Source organism: Chelonia mydas, chromosome 6, assembly GCF_015237465.2.
Source record: "Chelonia mydas isolate rCheMyd1 chromosome 6, rCheMyd1.pri.v2, whole genome shotgun sequence".
NCBI classification, from domain to species: Eukaryota; Metazoa; Chordata; order Testudines; family Cheloniidae; genus Chelonia; species Chelonia mydas.
Genome location: NC_051246.2, coordinates 115882051 through 115903558, shown reverse-complemented (window position 1 = coordinate 115903558; position 21508 = coordinate 115882051). Strand labels below are relative to the sequence as shown.

The window sequence follows — 21508 nt, the reverse complement described above, 5'->3', positions numbered from 1 at the left end:
GAAAGGGATTTGGTTCTTCGACTATAAACTAGTGATAGAGAAAATATAAAATCATCAAACAGTAAGGACAAATTTTTAGAAGATATTTTTAGTCACAATGTTTTAGAGTTCAACTAGGTATCCTAGGGATCTGAGACTGCTCCAAATGAAGTCAGTATTAGCCATGGTTGGAATATTTCAACATATAAAATGTCAACAAAAAATGGCTGTTCTTTTGAGCACCTATAGTCAATACTGGTTTAGTCACTGACATCTGTCACAACAGAATCTAATCATGGGTTTCCATCTGATTAAAATGTATCTTATTTCTCACTTTGCAAATTGAATAATCTCAGAATAAAATATATTTAGGAGTTGCTGTTGACTACAAGCCAGGATATTTTACATAGAATCTAGACTTCGGTAGCTATATACATCTATTAACTTAATATATTAATTTCATTTCATGTAACTTTTGATTGTATTGCACGCTCAATTTTTAGTATGTTTATATGTCCAAAAAGTAGCTGATTTTAAACAAAACAAGATGAACATTATACACATTTTATATTCATATTTACAAAAAACAACCTCTTCTTCAGGAAAAAGAGCTTAATGAAAAAATTCCTGGAACAACACTGGAAATTTCAGAAAAGATTATTTCAGAAGAAGACAAGGAAAAGGAAATTGTAAAAAAAAGGTTGGGAAGAACAAAACAACCCAGAAAAGAGAGATTGTCATGGCCCAAATTCCAGTCAATGAAAAATAAAAAGATTTTGGGGCACAGAAGATCTCATAGTACATCAGATGCATATGAGCATGCTATACAAGATATTTCCCCAACAAGCACTGACACTGAGTCACAATTACAAGAAGAAGAATTCTGTGCTAAAGAGAAAAAAGGAAGCCAAAAGAAACTGAAGTTCCCTAATATTGGATTCAAAATGCATAGAACAAAAGCAGAAACAGAAGAGAAGCAGAGATTAGAAATAAAAACCTTGCCACCAACAAAAAAGGATAAAATACGAAAAGAAGATATCAGCATGGAAACTCCAGAAATACTAACTGTACAATATACTACGTCTTCTGCATATGAAACAAAAGCAGGTGAAATACAAGAAAATGTCAAAAAAAACTTAAAAGACATGGAAAATGGCTTACAAATCTATACAAAGAAGTGCCCTGAAGTTGAAATTAACATTAAAAAACAAAAGGACCAGGTAGCAATATCTAAAACTACTACTACAACACCACAAATACCACCAATAACAACACAAATATCAAAACCTACATCAGAAATACAAACACCTGGTCTCAAAGCCACACAAAGCAAACAAATACCGCAAGCATTACCAAGGACCAGAAAAAAGAAACAAAAAGGTTCATCAGAACAAAAACCCACCAAAATTCTTCTACAACGTCCTGGAGAAGGAATAACAAATAAAGAAATGAGGGATCACCTAGAACACAGTTCTATTCAAATAAAAGGTCTAGAAATAAAAACAACAAAAGAAACAGGACAAACAAAACAAGAAAAAGAGAAAAATGAAGAATGGGAGCAGGATCAGATGCAAATATCAGATATACAACAAGAAAAGTTTGGAATTGGCATCAATAAGGGAAAGCAGCCAGAAAATGAAATCACATTACACGAACTGGAAACTGACATGCACAAGAAAACAGTAAAAATGGAAGGACTGGAAATTGATAAGGAGGTCACAAAAGCACCAGTGCAAATTGATCCTATGACAGAAGGCTCAGGCTGGAAAATCCAAATGCCATCACTCAAAATGCCCAAAATGCCTAAAGCAGACCTTCAAGCACCAAAGGTGGACATCACCCTCCCATCAGTAGACGTTTCTCTTCCAAAGGCCGAGGTGGACATTCAAGGCCCAGAAGCAACAGCTAAAGCGGTAAAGATAGAAGGTGAAATAAAAGCCACAGATAAAGATGCGAAAGGAAAAGAAAGTAAGTTCAAAATGCCAAAATTCAGTATGCCTTCATTTGGCTGGTCCACCACAAAAGAGACCAGTGGTGGAGTAGCAGATGTTGAAGCAAGCCTCAAAGAGCCCCAGGTGACAGTGCCGTCAGCTGGGGCAGAAGGAGAGATAACACTGTCAGGACCCGCAATCCAGGCTCCAAGTGCTGAAGTGGAAATCGGGACTTCTGCAGGAAAAGATGGTGAGAAGGGGAAACTTAAAATGCCTGATGTTAAGCTGCCGAGTGTGAAGCTTCCCAAAGTCAAGGCTCCCCAGGTACAGGTCAGTCTGCCAAAGGTAGAGGCAGATATTTCCCCTCCCAAATCACAAGCCGAAATGAAAGAGGGGGGATTTGAAGTGAAAGTTCCCGCCATTGAAAGCAGTATTGAAGTTGAGACAGGGAAAGCAGAGGCAACAGGGATGCAAATACACATGCCAAAAGTCAAGATGCCTTCTACGGGATTTTCTATACCTGAAATCAAAGCTCCCAAAGTAGACGTGGATGTTACTTTACCCAAAGTCGATGTCTCACTTCCCACGTGTGATGTCAGTCTTCAAGAAGCTGACCTGAAAGCAGCCTCCGTTCCTGCAGATGTCAAAATCTCAGCACCTGGAGTAAAGATTCCCAAAATAGAAGGTTCCTTTGAGCTGAAGGGTCCAGGAATTGAAGCAAAAGCACCATCAGCTGAAATTGCGGTGGAGGGAGCAGAGGTGAAAACTGCCGGTTTGGAAGGGAAAATTCAAATGCCTAAATTTGAAAAGCCAAAGTTTGGAGTTTCACTTCCAAAAGGCAAAGTGCCAGAAGGCGAGATCAGCTTACCCAAAATGGAAGCTGATATTCCCAAGCCAAAAGTCAAAGGCCAAGTGGGTGCAATCGGCGTGGAAACCCCAACGCTAGCAGTGGAAGCTGATGTTCCTGACCTAGAGACTGAAGCTTCCGGCTGGAAAATACAAATGCCATCACTCAAAATGCCCAAAATGCCTAAAGCAGACCTTCAAGCACCAGAGGTGGACATCACCCTCCCATCAGTAGACGTTTCTCTTCCAAAGGCCGAGGTGGACATTCAAGGCCCAGAAGCAACAGCTAAAGCGGAAAAGATAGAAGGTGAAATAAAAGCCACAGATAAAGATGCGAAGGGAAAAGAAAGGAAGTTCAAAATGCCAAAATTCGGCATGCCTTCATTTGGCTGGTCCACCACAAAAGAGACCAGTGGTGGAGTAGCAGATGTTGAAGCAAGCCTCAAAGAGCCCCAGGTGACAGTGCCGTCAGCTGGGGCAGAAGGAGAGATAACACTGTCAGGACCCGCAATCCAGGCTCCAAGTGCTGAAGTGGAAATCGGGACTTCTGCAGGAAAAGATGGTGAGAAGGGGAAACTTAAAATGCCTGATGTTAAGCTGCCGAGTGTGAAGCTTCCCAAAGTCAAGGCTCCCCAGGTACAGGTCAGTCTGCCAAAGGTAGAGGCAGATATTTCCCTTCCCAAATCACAAGCCGAAATGAAAGAGGGGGGATTTGGAGTGAAAGTTCCCGCCATGGAAAGCAGTATTGAAGTTGAGACAGGGAAAGCAGAGGCAACAGGGATGCAAATACACATGCCAAAAGTCAAGATGCCTTCTACGGGATTTTCTAAACCTGAAATCAAAGCTCCCAAAGTAGGCGTGGATGTTACTTTACCCAAAGTCGATGTCTCACTTCCCACGTGTGATGTCAGTCTTCAAGAAGCTGACCTGAAAGCAGCCTCCGTTCCTGCAGATGTCAAAATCTCAGCACCTGGAGTCAAGATTCCCAAAATAGAAGGTTCCTTTGAGCTGAAGGGTCCAGGAATTGAAGCAAAAGCACCATCAGCTGAAATTGCGGTGGAGGGAGCAGAGGTGAAAACTGCCGGTTTGGAAGGGAAAATTCAAATGCCTAAATTTGAAAAGCCAAAGTTTGGAGTTTCACTTCCAAAAGGCAAAGTGCCAGAAGGCGAGATCAGCTTACCCAAAATGGAAGCTGATATTCCCAAGCCAAAAGTCAAAGGCCAAGTGGGTGCAATCGGCGTGGAAACCCCAACGCTAGCAGTGGAAGCTGATGTTCCTGACCTAGAGACTGAAGCTTCCGGCTGGAAAATACAAATGCCATCACTCAAAATGCCCAAAATGCCTAAAGCAGACCTTCAAGCACCAAAGGTGGACATCACCCTCCCATCAGTAGACGTTTCTCTTCCAAAGGCCGAGGTGGACATTCAAGGCCCAGAAGCAACAGCTAAAGCGGAAAAGATAGAAGGTGAAATAAAAGCCACAGATAAAGATGCGAAGGGAAAAGAAAGGAAGTTCAAAATGCCAAAATTCGGCATGCCTTCATTTGGCTGGTCCACCACAAAAGAGACCGGTGGTGGAGTAGCAGATGTTGAAGCAAGCCTCAAAGAGCCCCAGGTGACAGTGCCGTCAGCTGGGGCAGAAGGAGAGATAACACTGTCAGGACCCGCAATCCAGGCTCCAAGTGCTGAAGTGGAAATCGGGACTTCTGCAGGAAAAGATGGTGAGAAGGGGAAACTTAAAATGCCTGATGTTAAGCTGCCGAGTGTGAAGCTTCCCAAAGTCAAGGCTCCCCAGGTACAGGTCAGTCTGCCAAAGGTAGAGGCAGATATTTCCCTTCCCAAATCACAAGCCGAAATGAAAGAGGGGGGATTTGGAGTGAAAGTTCCCGCCATGGAAAGCAGTATTGAAGTTGAGACAGGGAAAGCAGAGGCAACAGGGATGCAAATACACATGCCAAAAGTCAAGATGCCTTCTACGGGATTTTCTAAACCTGAAATCAAAGCTCCCAAAGTAGGCGTGGATGTTACTTTACCCAAAGTCGATGTCTCACTTCCCACGTGTGATGTCAGTCTTCAAGAAGCTGACCTGAAAGCAGCCTCCGTTCCTGCAGATGTCAAAATCTCAGCACCTGGAGTCAAGATTCCCAAAATAGAAGGTTCCTTTGAGCTGAAGGGTCCAGGAATTGAAGCGAAAGCACCATCAGCTGAAATTGCGGTGGAGGGAGCAGAGGTGAAAACTGCCGGTTTGGAAGGGAAAATTCAAATGCCTAAATTTGAAAAGCCAAAGTTTGGAGTTTCACTTCCAAAAGGCAAAGTGCCAGAAGACGAGATCAGCTTACCCAAAATGGAAGCTGACATTCCCAAGCCAAAAGTCAAAGGCCAAGTGGGTGCAATCGGCGTGGAAACCCCAACGCTTGCAGTGGAAGCTGATGTTCCTGACCTAGAGACTGAAGCTTCCGGCTGGAAAATCCAAATGCCATCACTCAAAATGCCCAAAATGCCTAAAGCAGACCTTCAAGCACCAAAGGTGGACATCACCCTCCCATCAGTAGACGTTTCTCTTCCAAAGGCCGAGGTGGACATTCAAGGCCCAGAAGCAACAGCTAAAGCGGTAAAGATAGAAGGTGAAATAAAAGCCACAGATAAAGATGCGAAGGGAAAAGAAAGGAAGTTCAAAATGCCAAAATTCGGCATGCCTTCATTTGGCTGGTCCACCACAAAAGAGATCAGTGGTGGAGTAGCAGATGTTGAAGCAAGCCTCAAAGAGCCCCAGGTGACAGTGCCGTCAGCTGGGGCAGAAGGAGAGATAACTCTGTCAGGACCAGCTATCCAGGCTCCAAGTGCTGAAGTGGAAATCGGGACTTCTGCAGGAAAAGATGGTGAGAAGGGGAAACTTAAAATGCCTGATGTTAAGCTGCCGAGTGTGAAGCTTCCCAAAGTCAAGGCTCCCCAGGTACAGGTCAGTCTGCCAAAGGTAGAGGCAGATATTTCCCTTCCCAAATCACAAGCCGAAATGAAAGAGGGGGGATTTGAAGTGAAAGTTCCCGCCATGGAAAGCAGTATGGAAGTTGAGACAGGGAAAACAGAGGCAACAGGGATGCAAATACACATGCCAAAAGTCAAGATGCCTTCTACGGGATTTTCTAAACCTGAAATCAAAGCTCCCAAAGTAGACGTGGATGTTACTTTATCCAAAGTTGATGTCTCACTTCCCACGTGTGATGTCAGTCTTCAAGAAGCTGACCTGAAAGCAGCCTCCGTTCCTGCAGATGTCAAAATCTCAGCACCTGGAGTCAAGATTCCCAAAATAGAAGGTTCCTTTGAGCTGAAGGGTCCAGGAATTGAAGCGAAAGCACCATCAGCTGAAATTGCGGTGGAGGGAGCAGAGGTGAAAACTGCCGGTTTGGAAGGGAAAATTCAAATGCCTAAATTTGAAAAGCCAAAGTTTGGAGTTTCACTTCCAAAAGGCAAAGTGCCAGAAGGCGAGATCAGCTTACCCAAAATGGAAGCTGACATTCCCAAGCCAAAAGTCAAAGGCCAAGTGGGTGCAATCGGCGTGGAAACCCCGACGCTAGCAGTGGAAGCTGATGTTCCTGACCTAGAGACTGAAGCTTCCGGCTGGAAGATCCAAATACCATCACTCAAAATGCCCAAAATGCCTAAAGCAGACCTTCAAGCACCAAAGGTGGACATCACCCTCCCATCAGTAGACGTTTCTCTTCCAAAGGCCGAGGTGGACATTCAAGGCCCAGAAGCAACAGCTAAAGCGGTAAAGATAGAAGGTGAAATAAAAGCCACAGATAAAGATGCGAAGGGAAAAGAAAGGAAGTTCAAAATGCCAAAATTCGGCATGCCTTCATTTGGCTGGTCCACCACAAAAGAGACCAGTGGTGGAGTAGCAGATGTTGAAGCAAGCCTCAAAGAGCCCCAGATGACAGTGCCGTCAGCTGGGGCAGAAGGAGAGATAACACTGTCAGGACCAGCTATCCAGGCTCCAAGTGCTGAAGTGGAAATCGGGACTTCTGCAGGAAAAGATGGTGAGAAGGGGAAACTTAAAATGCCTGATGTTAAGCTGCCGAGTGTGAAGCTTCCCAAAGTCAAGGCTCCCCAGGTACAGGTCAGTCTGCCAAAGGTAGAGGCAGATATTTCCCTTCCCAAATCACAAGCCGAAATGAAAGAGGGGGGATTTGAAGTGAAAGTTCCCGCCATGGAAAGCAGTATTGAAGTTGAGACAGGGAAAACAGAGGCAACAGGGATGCAAATACACATGCCAAAAGTCAAGATGCCTTCTACGGGATTTTCTAAACCTGAAATCAAAGCTCCCAAAGTAGACGTGGATGTTACTTTACCCAAAGTCGATGTCTCACTTCCCACGTGTGATGTCAGTCTTCAAGAAGCTGACCTGAAAGCAGCCTCCGTTCCTGCAGATGTCAAAATCTCAGCACCTGGAGTCAAGATTCCCAAAATAGAAGGTTCCTTTGAGCTGAAGGGTCCAGGAATTGAAGCGAAAGCACCATCAGCTGAAATTGCGGTGGAGGGAGCAGAGGTGAAAACTGCCGGTTTGGAAGGGAAAATTCAAATGCCTAAATTTGAAAAGCCAAAGTTTGGAGTTTCACTTCCAAAAGGCAAAGTGCCAGAAGGCGAGATCAGCTTACCCAAAATGGAAGCTGACATTCCCAAGCCAAAAGTCAAAGGCCAAGTGGGTGCAATCGGCGTGGAAACCCCGACGCTAGCAGTGGAAGCTGATGTTCCTGACCTAGAGACTGAAGCTTCCGGCTGGAAGATCCAAATACCATCACTCAAAATGCCCAAAATGCCTAAAGCAGACCTTCAAGCACCAAAGGTGGACATCACCCTCCCATCAGTAGACGTTTCTCTTCCAAAGGCCGAGGTGGACATTCAAGGCCCAGAAGCAACAGCTAAAGCGGTAAAGATAGAAGGTGAAATAAAAGCCACAGATAAAGATGCGAAGGGAAAAGAAAGGAAGTTCAAAATGCCAAAATTCGGCATGCCTTCATTTGGCTGGTCCACCACAAAAGAGACCAGTGGTGGAGTAGCAGATGTTGAAGCAAGCCTCAAAGAGCCCCAGGTGACAGTGCCGTCAGCTGGGGCAGAAGGAGAGATAACACTGTCAGGAACCGCAATCCAGGCTCCAAGTGCTGAAGTGGAAATCGGGACTTCTGCAGGAAAAGATGGTGAGAAGGGGAAACTTAAAATGCCTGATGTTAAGCTGCCGAGTGTGAAGCTTCCCAAAGTCAAGGCTCCCCAGGTACAGGTCAGTCTGCCAAAGGTAGAGGCAGATATTTCCCTTCCCAAATCACAAGCCGAAATGAAAGAGGGGGGATTTGAAGTGAAAGTTCCAGCCATGGAAAGCAGTATTGAAGTTGAGACAGGGAAAACAGAGGCAACAGGGATGCAAATACACATGCCAAAAGTCAAGATGCCTTCTACGGGATTTTCTAAACCTGAAATCAAAGCTCCCAAAGTAGACGTGGATGTTACTTTACCCCAAGTCGATGTCTCACTTCCCACGTGTGATGTCAGTCTTCAAGAAGCTGACCTGAAAGCAGCCTCCGTTCCTGCAGATGTCAAAATCTCAGCACCTGGAGTCAAGATTCCCAAAATAGAAGGTTCCTTTGAGCTGAAGGGTCCAGGAATTGAAGCGAAAGCACCATCAGCTGAAATTGCGGTGGAGGGAGCAGAGGTGAAAACTGCCGGTTTGGAAGGGAAAATTCAAATGCCTAAATTTGAAAAGCCAAAGTTTGGAGTTTCACTTCCAAAAGGCAAAGTGCCAGAAGGCGAGATCAGCTTACCCAAAATGGAAGCTGACATTCCCAAGCCAAAAGTCAAAGGCCAAGTGGGTGCAATCGGCGTGGAAACCCCAACGCTAGCAGTGGAAGCTGATGTTCCTGACCTAGAGACTGAAGCTTCCGGCTGGAAAATCCAAATGCCATCACTCAAAATGCCCAAAATGCCTAAAGCGGACCTTCAAGCACCAAAGGTGGACATCACCCTCCCATCAGTAGACGTTTCTCTTCCAAAGGCCGAGGTGGACATTCAAGGCCCAGAAGCAACAGCTAAAGCGGTAAAGATAGAAGGTGAAATAAAAGCCACAGATAAAGATGCGAAGGGAAAAGAAAGGAAGTTCAAAATGCCAAAATTCGGCATGCCTTCATTTGGCTGGTCCACCACAAAAGAGACCAGTGGTGGAGTAGCAGATGTTGAAGCAAGCCTCACAGAGCCCCAGGTGACAGTGCCGTCAGCTGGGGCAGAAGGAGAGATAACACTGTCAGGACCCGCAATCCAGGCTCCAAGTGCTGAAGTGGAAATCGGGACTTCTGCAGGAAAAGATGGTGAGAAGGGGAAACTTAAAATGCCTGATGTTAAGCTGCCGAGTGTGAAGCTTCCCAAAGTCAAGGCTCCCCAGGTACAGGTCAGTCTGCCAAAGGTAGAGGCAGATATTTCCCTTCCCAAATCACAAGCCGAAATGAAAGAGGGGGGATTTGAAGTGAAAGTTCCCGCCATGGAAAGCAGTATTGAAGTTGAGACAGGGAAAACAGAGGCAACAGGGATGCAAATACACATGCCAAAAGTCAAGATGCCTTCTACGGGATTTTCTAAACCTGAAATCAAAGCTCCCAAAGTAGACGTGGATGTTACTTTATCCAAAGTTGATGTCTCACTTCCCACGTGTGATGTCAGTCTTCAAGAAGCTGACCTGAAAGCAGCCTCCGTTCCTGCAGATGTCAAAATCTCAGCACCTGGAGTCAAGATTCCCAAAATAGAAGGTTCCTTTGAGCTGAAGGGTCCAGGAATTGAAGCGAAAGCACCATCAGCTGAAATTGCGGTGGAGGGAGCAGAGGTGAAAACTGCCGGTTTGGAAGGGAAAATTCAAATGCCTAAATTTGAAAAGCCAAAGTTTGGAGTTTCACTTCCAAAAGGCAAAGTGCCAGAAGGCGAGATCAGCTTACCCAAAATGGAAGCTGATATTCCCAAGCCAAAAGTCAAAGGCCAAGTGGGTGCAATCGGCGTGGAAACCCCGACGCTAGCAGTGGAAGCTGATGTTCCTGACCTAGAGACTGAAGCTTCCGGCTGGAAAATCCAAATGCCATCACTCAAAATGCCCAAAATGCCTAAAGCGGACCTTCAAGCACCAAAGGTGGACATCACCCTCCCATCAGTAGACGTTTCTCTTCCAAAGGCCGAGGTGGACATTCAAGGCCCAGAAGCAACAGCTAAAGCGGTAAAGATAGAAGGTGAAATAAAAGCCACAGATAAAGATGCGAAAGGAAAAGAAAGTAAGTTCAAAATGCCAAAATTCGGCATGCCTTCATTTGGCTGGTCCACCACAAAAGAGATCAGTGGTGGAGTAGCAGATGTTGAAGCAAGCCTCAAAGAGCCCCAGGTGACAGTGCCGTCAGCTGGGGCAGAAGGAGAGATAACACTGTCAGGACCAGCTATCCAGGCTCCAAGTGCTGAAGTGGACATCGGGACTTCTGCAGGAAAAGATGGTGAGAAGGGGAAACTTAAAATGCCTGATGTTAAGCTGCCGAGTGTGAAGCTTCCCAAAGTCAAGGCTCCCCAGGTACAGGTCAGTCTGCCAAAGGTAGAGGCAGATATTTCCCTTCCCAAATCACAAGCCGAAATGAAAGAGGGGGGATTTGGAGTGAAAGTTCCCGCCATGGAAAGCAGTATTGAAGTTGAGACAGGGAAAGCAGAGGCAACAGGGATGCAAATACACATGCCAAAAGTCAAGATGCCTTCTACGGGATTTTCTAAACCTGAAATCAAAGCTCCCAAAGTAGGCGTGGATGTTACTTTACCCAAAGTCGATGTCTCACTTCCCACGTGTGATGTCAGTCTTCAAGAAGCTGACCTGAAAGCAGCCTCCGTTCCTGCAGATGTCAAAATCTCAGCACCTGGAGTCAAGATTCCCAAAATAGAAGGTTCCTTTGAGCTGAAGGGTCCAGGAATTGAAGCGAAAGCACCATCAGCTGAAATTGCGGTGGAGGGAGCAGAGGTGAAAACTGCCGGTTTGGAAGGGAAAATTCAAATGCCTAAATTTGAAAAGCCAAAGTTTGGAGTTTCACTTCCAAAAGGCAAAGTGCCAGAAGGCGAGATCAGCTTACCCAAAATGGAAGCTGACATTCCCAAGCCAAAAGTCAAAGGCCAAGTGGGTGCAATCGGCGTGGAAACCCCAACGCTAGCAGGGGAAGCTGATGTTCCTGACCTAGAGACTGAAGCTTCCGGCTGGAAAATCCAAATGCCATCACTCAAAATGCCCAAAATGCCTAAAGCAGACCTTCAAGCACCAAAGGTGGACATCACCCTCCCATCAGTAGACGTTTCTCTTCCAAAGGCCGAGGTGGACATTCAAGGCCCAGAAGCAACAGCTAAAACGGTAAAGATAGAAGGTGAAATAAAAGCCACAGATAAAGATGCGAAGGGAAAAGAAAGGAAGTTCAAAATGCCAAAATTCGGCATGCCTTCATTTGGCTGGTCCACCACAAAAGAGACCAGTGGTGGAGTAGCAGATGTTGAAGCAAGCCTCACAGAGCCCCAGGTGACAGTGCCGTCAGCTGGGGCAGAAGGAGAGATAACACTGTCAGGACCCGCAATCCAGGCTCCAAGTGCTGAAGTGGAAATCGGGACTTCTGCAGGAAAAGATGGTGAGAAGGGGAAACTTAAAATGCCTGATGTTAAGCTGCCGAGTGTGAAGCTTCCCAAAGTCAAGGCTCCCCAGGTACAGGTCAGTCTGCCAAAGGTAGAGGCAGATATTTCCCTTCCCAAATCACAAGCCGAAATGAAAGAGGGGGGATTTGAAGTGAAAGTTCCCGCCATGGAAAGCAGTATTGAAGTTGAGACAGGGAAAACAGAGGCAACAGGGATGCAAATACACATGCCAAAAGCCAAGATGCCTTCTAAGGGATTTTCTAAACCTGAAATCAAAGCTCCCAAAGTAGACGTGGATGTTACTTTACCCAAAGTCGATGTCTCACTTCCCACGTGTGATGTCAGTCTTCAAGAAGCTGACCTGAAAGCAGCCTCCGTTCCTGCAGATGTCAAAATCTCAGCACCTGGAGTCAAGATTCCCAAAATAGAAGGTTCCTTTGAGCTGAAGGGTCCAGGAATTGAAGCGAAAGCACCATCAGCTGAAATTGCGGTGGAGGGAGCAGAGGTGAAAACTGCCGGTTTGGAAGGGAAAATTCAAATGCCTAAATTTGAAAAGCCAAAGTTTGGAGTTTCACTTCCAAAAGGCAAAGTGCCAGAAGGCGAGATCAGCTTACCCAAAATGGAAGCTGATATTCCCAAGCCAAAAGTCAAAGGCCAAGTGGGTGCAATCGGCGTGGAAACCCCGACGCTAGCAGTGGAAGCTGATGTTCCTGACCTAGAGACTGAAGCTTCCGGCTGGAAAATCCAAATGCCATCACTCAAAATGCCCAAAATGCCTAAAGCAGACCTTCAAGCACCAAAGGTGGACATCACCCTCCCATCAGTAGACGTTTCTCTTCCAAAGGCCGAGGTGGACATTCAAGGCCCAGAAGCAACAGCTAAAGCGGTAAAGATAGAAGGTGAAATAAAAGCCACAGATAAAGATGCGAAGGGAAAAGAAAGGAAGTTCAAAATGCCAAAATTCGGCATGCCTTCATTTGGCTGGTCCACCACAAAAGAGACCAGTGGTGGAGTAGCAGATGTTGAAGCAAGCCTCACAGAGCCCCAGGTGACAGTGCCGTCAGCTGGGGCAGAAGGAGAGATAACACTGTCAGGACCCGCAATCCAGGCTCCAAGTGCTGAAGTGGAAATCGGGACTTCTGCAGGAAAAGATGGTGAGAAGGGGAAACTTAAAATGCCTGATGTTAAGCTGCCGAGTGTGAAGCTTCCCAAAGTCAAGGCTCCCCAGGTACAGGTCAGTCTGCCAAAGGTAGAGGCAGATATTTCCCTTCCCAAATCACAAGCCGAAATGAAAGAGGGGGGATTTGAAGTGAAAGTTCCCGCCATGGAAAGCAGTATTGAAGTTGAGACAGGGAAAACAGAGGCAACAGGGATGCAAATACACATGCCAAAAGCCAAGATGCCTTCTAAGGGATTTTCTAAACCTGAAATCAAAGCTCCCAAAGTAGACGTGGATGTTACTTTACCCAAAGTCGATGTCTCACTTCCCACGTGTGATGTCAGTCTTCAAGAAGCTGACCTGAAAGCAGCCTCCGTTCCTGCAGATGTCAAAATCTCAGCACCTGGAGTCAAGATTCCCAAAATAGAAGGTTCCTTTGAGCTGAAGGGTCCAGGAATTGAAGCGAAAGCACCATCAGCTGAAATTGCGGTGGAGGGAGCAGAGGTGAAAACTGCCGGTTTGGAAGGGAAAATTCAAATGCCTAAATTTGAAAAGCCAAAGTTTGGAGTTTCACTTCCAAAAGGCAAAGTGCCAGAAGGCGAGATCAGCTTACCCAAAATGGAAGCTGATATTCCCAAGCCAAAAGTCAAAGGCCAAGTGGGTGCAATCGGCGTGGAAACCCCGACGCTAGCAGTGGAAGCTGATGTTCCTGACCTAGAGACTGAAGCTTCCGGCTGGAAAATCCAAATGCCATCACTCAAAATGCCCAAAATGCCTAAAGCGGACCTTCAAGCACCAAAGGTGGACATCACCCTCCCATCAGTAGACGTTTCTCTTCCAAAGGCCGAGGTGGACATTCAAGGCCCAGAAGCAACAGCTAAAGCGGTAATGATAGAAGGTGAAATAAAAGCCACAGATAAAGATGCGAAAGGAAAAGAAAGTAAGTTCAAAATGCCAAAATTCGGCATGCCTTCATTTGGCTGGTCCACCACAAAAGAGATCAGTGGTGGAGTAGCAGATGTTGAAGGAAGACTCAAAGAGCCCCAGGTGACAGTGCCGTCAGCTGGGGCAGAAGGAGAGATAACACTGTCAGGACCAGCTATCCAGGCTCCAAGTGCTGAAGTGGAAATCGGGACTTCTGCAGGAAAAGATGGTGAGAAGGGGAAACTTAAAATGCCTGATGTTAAGCTGCCGAGTGTGAAGCTTCCCAAAGTCAAGGCTCCCCAGGTACAGGTCAGTCTGCCAAAGGTAGAGGCAGATATTTCCCTTCCCAAATCACAAGCCGAAATGAAAGAGGGGGGATTTGAAGTGAAAGTTCCCGCCATGGAAAGCAGTATTGAAGTTGAGACAGGGAAAGCAGAGGCAACAGGGATGCAAATACACATGCCAAAAGTCAAGATGCCTTCTACGGGATTTTCGAAACCTGAAATCAAAGCTCCCAAAGTAGACGTGGATGTTACTTTACCCAAAGTCGATGTCTCACTTCCCACGTGTGATGTCAGTCTTCAAGAAGCTGACCTGAAAGCAGCCTCCGTTCCTGCAGATGTCAAAATCTCAGCACCTGGAGTCAAGATTCCCAAAATAGAAGGTTCCTTTGAGCTGAAGGGTCCAGGAATTGAAGCGAAAGCACCATCAGCTGAAATTGCGGTGGAGGGAGCAGAGGTGAAAACTGCCGGTTTGGAAGGGAAAATTCAAATGCCTAAATTTGAAAAGCCAAAGTTTGGAGTTTCACTTCCAAAAGGCAAAGTGCCAGAGGGTGAGATCAGCTTACCCAAAATGGAAGCTGACATTGCCAAGCCAAAAGTCAAAGGCCAAGTGGGTGCAATCGGCGTGGAAACCCCAACGCTAGCAGTGGAAGCTGATGTTCCTGACCTAGAGACTGAAGCTTCCGGCTGGAAAATACAAATGCCATCACTCAAAATACCCAAAATGCCTAAAGCAGACCTTCAAGCACCAAAGGTGGACATCACCCTCCCATCAGTAGACGTTTCTCTTCCAAAGGCCGAGGTGGACATTCAAGGCCCAGAAGCAACAGCTAAAGCGGTAAAGATAGAAGGTGAAATAAAAGCCACAGATAAAGATGCGAAGGGAAAAGAAAGGAAGTTCAAAATGCCAAAATTCGGCATGCCTTCATTTGGCTGGTCCACCACAAAAGAGATCAGTGGAGGAGTAGCAGATGTTGAAGCAAGCCTCAAAGAGCCCCAGGTGACAGTGCCGTCAACTGGGGCAGAAGGAGAGATAACACTGTCAGGACCCGCAATCCAGGCTCCAATTGCTGAAGTGGAAATCGGGACTTCTGCAGGAAAAGATGGTGAGAAGGGGAAACTTAAAATGCCTGATGTTAAGCTGCCGAGTGTGAAGCTTCCCAAAGTCAAGGCTCCCCAGGTACAGGTCAGTCTGCCAAAGGTAGAGGCAGATATTTCCCTTCCCAAATCACAAGCCGAAATGAAAGAGGGGGGATTTGAAGTGAAAGTTCCCGCCATGGAAAGCAGTATTGAAGTTGAGACAGGGAAAGCAGAGGCAACAGGGATGCAAATACACATGCCAAAAGTCAAGATGCCTTCTACGGGATTTTCTAAACCTGAAATCAAAGCTCCCAAAGTAGACGTGGATGTTACTTTATCCAAAGTCGATGTCTCACTTCCCACGTGTGATGTCAGTCTTCAAGAAGCTGACCTGAAAGCAGCCTCCGTTCCTGCAGATGTCAAAATCTCAGCACCTGGAGTCAAGATTCCCAAAATAGAAGGTTCCTTTGAGCTGAAGGGTCCAGGAATTGAAGCGAAAGCACCATCAGCTGAAATTGCGGTGGAGGGAGCAGAGGTGAAAACTGCCGGTTTGGAAGGGAAAATTCAAATGCCTAAATTTGAAAAGCCAAAGTTTGGAGTTTCACTTCCAAAAGGCAAAGTGCCAGAAGGCGAGATCAGCTTACCCAAAATGGAAGCTGATATTCCCAAGCCAAAAGTCAAAGGCCAAGTGGGTGCAATCGGCGTGGAAACCCCAACGCTAGCAGTGGAAGCTGATGTTCCTGACCTAGAGACTGAAGCTTCTGGCTGGAAAATCCAAATGCCATCACTCAAAATGCCCAAAATGCCTAAAGCAGACCTTCAAGCACCAAAGGTGGACATCACCCTCCCATCAGTAGACGTTTCTCTTCCAAAGGCCGAGGTGGACATTCAAGGCCCAGAAGCAACAGCTAAAGCGGTAAAGATAGAAGGTGAAATAAAAGCCACAGATAAAGATGCGAAAGGAAAAGAAAGTAAGTTCAAAATGCCAAAATTCGGCATGCCTTCATTTGGCTGGTCCACCACAAAAGAGACCAGTGGTGGAGTAGCAGATGTTGAAGGAAGACTCAAAGAGCCCCAGATGACAGTGCCGTCAGCTGGGGCAGAAGGAGAGATAACACTGTCAGGACCAGCTAGCCAGGCTCCAAGTGCTGAAGTGGAAATCGGGACTTCTGCAGGAAAAGATGGTGAGAAGGGGAAACTTAAAATGCCTGATGTTAAGCTGCCGAGTGTGAAGCTTCCCAAAGTCAAGGCTCCCCAGGTACAGGTCAGTCTGCCAAAGGTAGAGGCAGATATTTCCCTTCCCAAATCACAAGCCGAAATGAAAGAGGGGGGATTTGAAGTGAAAGTTCCCGCCATGGAAAGCAGTATTGAAGTTGAGACAGGGAAAGCAGAGGCAACAGGGATGCAAATACACATGCCAAAAGTCAAGATGCCTTCTACGGGATTTTCTAAACCTGAAATCAAAGCTCCCAAAGTAGACGTGGATGTTACTTTATCCAAAGTCGATGTCTCACTTCCCACGTGTGATGTCAGTCTTCAAGAAGCTGACCTGAAAGCAGCCTCCGTTCCTGCAGATGTCAAAATCTCAGCACCTGGAGTCAAGATTCCCAAAATAGAAGGTTCCTTTGAGCTGAAGGGTCCAGGAATTGAAGCGAAAGCACCATCAGCTGAAATTGCGGTGGAGGGAGCAGAGGTGAAAACTGCCGGTTTGGAAGGGAAAATTCAAATGCCTAAATTTGAAAAGCCAAAGTTTGGAGTTTCACTTCCAAAAGGCAAAGTGCCAGAAGGCGAGATCAGCTTACCCAAAATGGAAGCTGATATTCCCAAGCCAAAAGTCAAAGGCCAAGTGGGTGCAATCGGCGTGGAAACCCCAACGCTAGCAGTGGAAGCTGATGTTCCTGACCTAGAGACTGAAGCTTCTGGCTGGAAAATCCAAATGCCATCACTCAAAATGCCCAAAATGCCTAAAGCGGACCTTCAAGCACCAAAGGTGGACATCACCCTCCCATCAGTAGACGTTTCTCTTCCAAAGGCCGAGGTGGACATTCAAGGCCCAGAAGCAACAGCTAAAGCGGTAAAGATAGAAGGTGAAATAAAAGCCACAGATAAAGATGCGAAAGGAAAAGAAAGTAAGTTCAAAATGCCAAAATTCGGCATGCCTTCATTTGGCTGGTCCACCACAAAAGAGACCAGTGGTGGAGTAGCAGATGTTGAAGCAAGCCTCACAGAGCCCCAGGTGACAGTGCCGTCAGCTGGGGCAGAAGGAGAGATAACACTGTCAGGACCCGCAATCCAGGCTCCAAGTGCTGAAGTGGAAATCGGGACTTCTGCAGGAAAAGATGGTGAGAAGGGGAAACTTAAAATGCCTGATGTTAAGCTGCCGAGTGTGAAGCTTCCCAAAGTCAAGGCTCCCCAGGTACAGGTCAGTCTGCCAAAGGTAGAGGCAGATATTTCCCTTCCCAAATCACAAGCCGAAATGAAAGAGGGGGGATTTGAAGTGAAAGTTCCCGCCATGGAAAGCAGTATTGAAGTTGAGACAGGGAAAGCAGAGGCAACAGGGATGCAAATACACATGCCAAAAGTCAAGATGCCTTCTACGGGATTTTCTAAACCTGAAATCAAAGCTCCCAAAGTAGACGTGGATGTTACTTTACCCAAAGTCGATGTCTCACTTCCCACGTGTGATGTCAGTCTTCAAGAAGCTGACCTGAAAGCAGCCTCCGTTCCTGCAGATGTCAAAATCTCAGCACCTGGAGTCAAGATTCCCAAAATAGAAGGTTCCTTTGAGCTGAAGGGTCCAGGAATTGAAGCGAAAGCACCATCAGCTGAAATTGCGGTGGAGGGAGCAGAGGTGAAAACTGCCGGTTTGGAAGGGAAAATTCAAATGCCTAAATTTGAAAAGCCAAAGTTTGGAGTTTCACTTCCAAAAGGCAAAGTGCCAGAAGGCGAGATCAGCTTACCCAAAATGGAAGCTGATATTCCCAAGCCAAAAGTCAAAGGCCAAGTGGGTGCAATCGGCGTGGAAACCCCAACGCTAGCAGTGGAAGCTGATGTTCCTGACCTAGAGACTGAAGCTTCTGGCTGGAAAATCCAAATGCCATCACTCAAAATGCCCAAAATGCCTAAAGCGGACCTTCAAGCACCAAAGGTGGACATCACCCTCCCATCAGTAGACGTTTCTCTTCCAAAGGCCGAGGTGGACATTCAAGGCCCAGAAGCAACAGCTAAAGCGGTAAAGATAGAAGGTGAAATAAAAGCCACAGATAAAGATGCGAAAGGAAAAGAAAGTAAGTTCAAAATGCCAAAATTCGGCATGCCTTCATTTGGCTGGTCCACCACAAAAGAGACCAGTGGTGGAGTAGCAGATGTTGAAGCAAGCCTCACAGAGCCCCAGGTGACAGTGCCGTCAGCTGGGGCAGAAGGAGAGATAACACTGTCAGGACCCGCAATCCAGGCTCCAAGTGCTGAAGTGGAAATCGGGACTTCTGCAGGAAAAGATGGTGAGAAGGGGAAACTTAAAATGCCTGATGTTAAGCTGCCGAGTGTGAAGCTTCCCAAAGTCAAGGCTCCCCAGGTACAGGTCAGTCTGCCAAAGGTAGAGGCAGATATTTCCCTTCCCAAATCACAAGCCGAAATGAAAGAGGGGGGATTTGAAGTGAAAGTTCCCGCCATGGAAAGCAGTATTGAAGTTGAGACAGGGAAAGCAGAGGCAACAGGGATGCAAATACACATGCCAAAAGTCAAGATGCCTTCTACGGGATTTTCTAAACCTGAAATCAAAGCTCCCAAAGTAGACGTGGATGTTACTTTATCCAAAGTCGATGTCTCACTTCCCACGTGTGATGTCAGTCTTCAAGAAGCTGACCTGAAAGCAGCCTCCGTTCCTGCAGATGTCAAAATCTCAGCACCTGGAGTCAAGATTCCCAAAATAGAAGGTTCCTTTGAGCTGAAGGGTCCAGGAATTGAAGCGAAAGCACCATCAGCTGAAATTGCGGTGGAGGGAGCAGAGGTGAAAACTGCCGGTTTGGAAGGGAAAATTCAAATGCCTAAATTTGAAAAGCCAAAGTTTGGAGTTTCACTTCCAAAAGGCAAAGTGCCAGAAGGCGAGATCAGCTTACCCAAAATGGAAGCTGATATTCCCAAGCCAAAAGTCAAAGGCCAAGTGGGTGCAATCGGCGTGGAAACCCCAACGCTAGCAGTGGAAGCTGATGTTCCTGACCTAGAGACTGAAGCTTCTGGCTGGAAAATCCAAATGCCATCACTCAAAATGCCCAAAATGCCTAAAGCAGACCTTCAAGCACCAAAGGTGGACATCACCCTCCCATCAGTAGACGTTTCTCTTCCAAAGGCCGAGGTGGACATTCAAGGCCCAGAAGCAACAGCTAAAGCGGTAAAGATAGAAGGTGAAATAAAAGCCACAGATAAAGATGCGAAAGGAAAAGAAAGTAAGTTCAAAATGCCAAAATTCGGCATGCCTTCATTTGGCTGGTCCACCACAAAAGAGACCAGTGGTGGAGTAGCAGATGTTGAAGGAAGACTCAAAGAGCCCCAGATGACAGTGCCGTCAGCTGGGGCAGAAGGAGAGATAACACTGTCAGGACCAGCTATCCAGGCTCCAAGTGCTGAAGTGGAAATCGGGACTTCTGCAGGAAAAGATGGTGAGAAGGGGAAACTTAAAATGCCTGATGTTAAGCTGCCGAGTGTGAAGCTTCCCAAAGTCAAGGCTCCCCAGGTACAGGTCAGTCTGCCAAAGGTAGAGGCAGATATTTCCCTTCCCAAATCACAAGCCGAAATGAAAGAGGGGGGATTTGAAGTGAAAGTTCCCGCCATGGAAAGCAGTATTGAAGTTGAGACAGGGAAAGCAGAGGCAACAGGGATGCAAATACACATGCCAAAAGTCAAGATGCCTTCTACGGGATTTTCTAAACCTGAAATCAAAGCTCCCAAAGTAGACGTGGATGTTACTTTATCCAAAGTCGATGTCTCACTTCCCACGTGTGATGTCAGTCTTCAAGAAGCTGACCTGAAAGCAGCCTCCGTTCCTGCAGATGTCAAAATCTCAGCACCTGGAGTCAAGATTCCCAAAATAGAAGGTTCCTTTGAGCTGAAGGGTCCAGGAATTGAAGCGAAAGCACCATCAGCTGAAATTGCGGTGGAGGGAGCAGAGGTGAAAACTGCCGGTTTGGAAGGGAAAATTCAAATGCCTAAATTTGAAAAGCCAAAGTTTGGAGTTTCACTTCCAAAAGGCAAAGTGCCAGAAGGCGAGATCAGCTTACCCAAAATGGAAGCTGATATTCCCAAGCCAAAAGTCAAAGGCCAAGTGGGTGCAATCGGCGTGGAAACCCCAACGCTAGCAGTGGAAGCTGATGTTCCTGACCTAGAGACTGAAGCTTCTGGCTGGAAAATCCAAATGCCATCACTCAAAATGCCCAAAATGCCTAAAGCAGACCTTCAAGCACCAAAGGTGGACATCACCCTCCCATCAGTAGACGTTTCTCTTCCAAAGGCCGAGGTGGACATTCAAGGCCCAGAAGCAACAGCTAAAGCGGTAAAGATAGAAGGTGAAATAAAAGCCACAGATAAAGATGCGAAAGGAAAAGAAAGTAAGTTCAAAATGCCAAAATTCGGCATGCCTTCATTTGGCTGGTCCACCACAAAAGAGACCAGTGGTGGAGTAGCAGATGTTGAAGGAAGACTCACAGAGCCCCAGATGACAGTGCCGTCAGCTGGGGCAGAAGGAGAGATAACACTGTCAGGACCAGCTATCCAGGCTCCAAGTGCTGAAGTGGAAATCGGGACTTCTGCAGGAAAAGATGGTGAGAAGGGGAAACTTAAAATGCCTGATGTTAAGCTGCCGAGTGTGAAGCTTCCCAAAGTCAAGGCTCCCCAGGTACAGGTCAGTCTGCCAAAGGTAGAGGCAGATATTTCCCTTCCCAAATCACAAGCCGAAATGAAAGAGGGGGGATTTGAAGTGAAAGTTCCCGCCATGGAAAGCAGTATTGAAGTTGAGACAGGGAAAGCAGAGGCAACAGGGATGCAAATACACATGCCAAAAGTCAAGATGCCTTCTACGGGATTTTCTAAACCTGAAATCAAAGCTCCCAAAGTAGACGTGGATGTTACTTTATCCAAAGTCGATGTCTCACTTCCCACGTGTGATGTCAGTCTTCAAGAAGCTGACCTGAAAGCAGCCTCCGTTCCTGCAGATGTCAAAATCTCAGCACCTGGAGTCAAGATTCCCAAAATAGAAGGTTCCTTTGAGCTGAAGGGTCCAGGAATTGAAGCGAAAGCACCATCAGCTGAAATTGCGGTGGAGGGAGCAGAGGTGAAAACTGCCGGTTTGGAAGGGAAAATTCAAATGCCTAAATTTGAAAAGCCAAAGTTTGGAGTTTCACTTCCAAAAGGCAAAGTGCCAGAAGGCGAGATCAGCTTACCCAAAATGGAAGCTGATATTCCCAAGCCAAAAGTCAAAGGCCAAGTGGGTGCAATCGGCGTGGAAACCCCAACGCTAGCAGTGGAAGCTGATGTTCCTGACCTAGAGACTGAAGCTTCTGGCTGGAAAATCCAAATGCCATCACTCAAAATGCCCAAAATGCCTAAAGCGGATCCTTCAAGCACCAAAGGTGGACATCACCC

At 46.6% G+C, this 21508-nt stretch overlaps 1 protein-coding gene across 1 annotated transcript in view; it reads left to right on the top strand.

Moving 5' to 3' along the window:
• Positions 1 to 21508, top strand: part of LOC102946883 (protein AHNAK2) — an 80235-nt gene that overhangs the window by 50369 nt on the left and 8358 nt on the right. The window contains 1 exon segment of the mRNA XM_043549392.1: positions 582 to 21486. Coding sequence (XP_043405327.1) covers positions 582 to 21486 — 20905 coding nt within the window.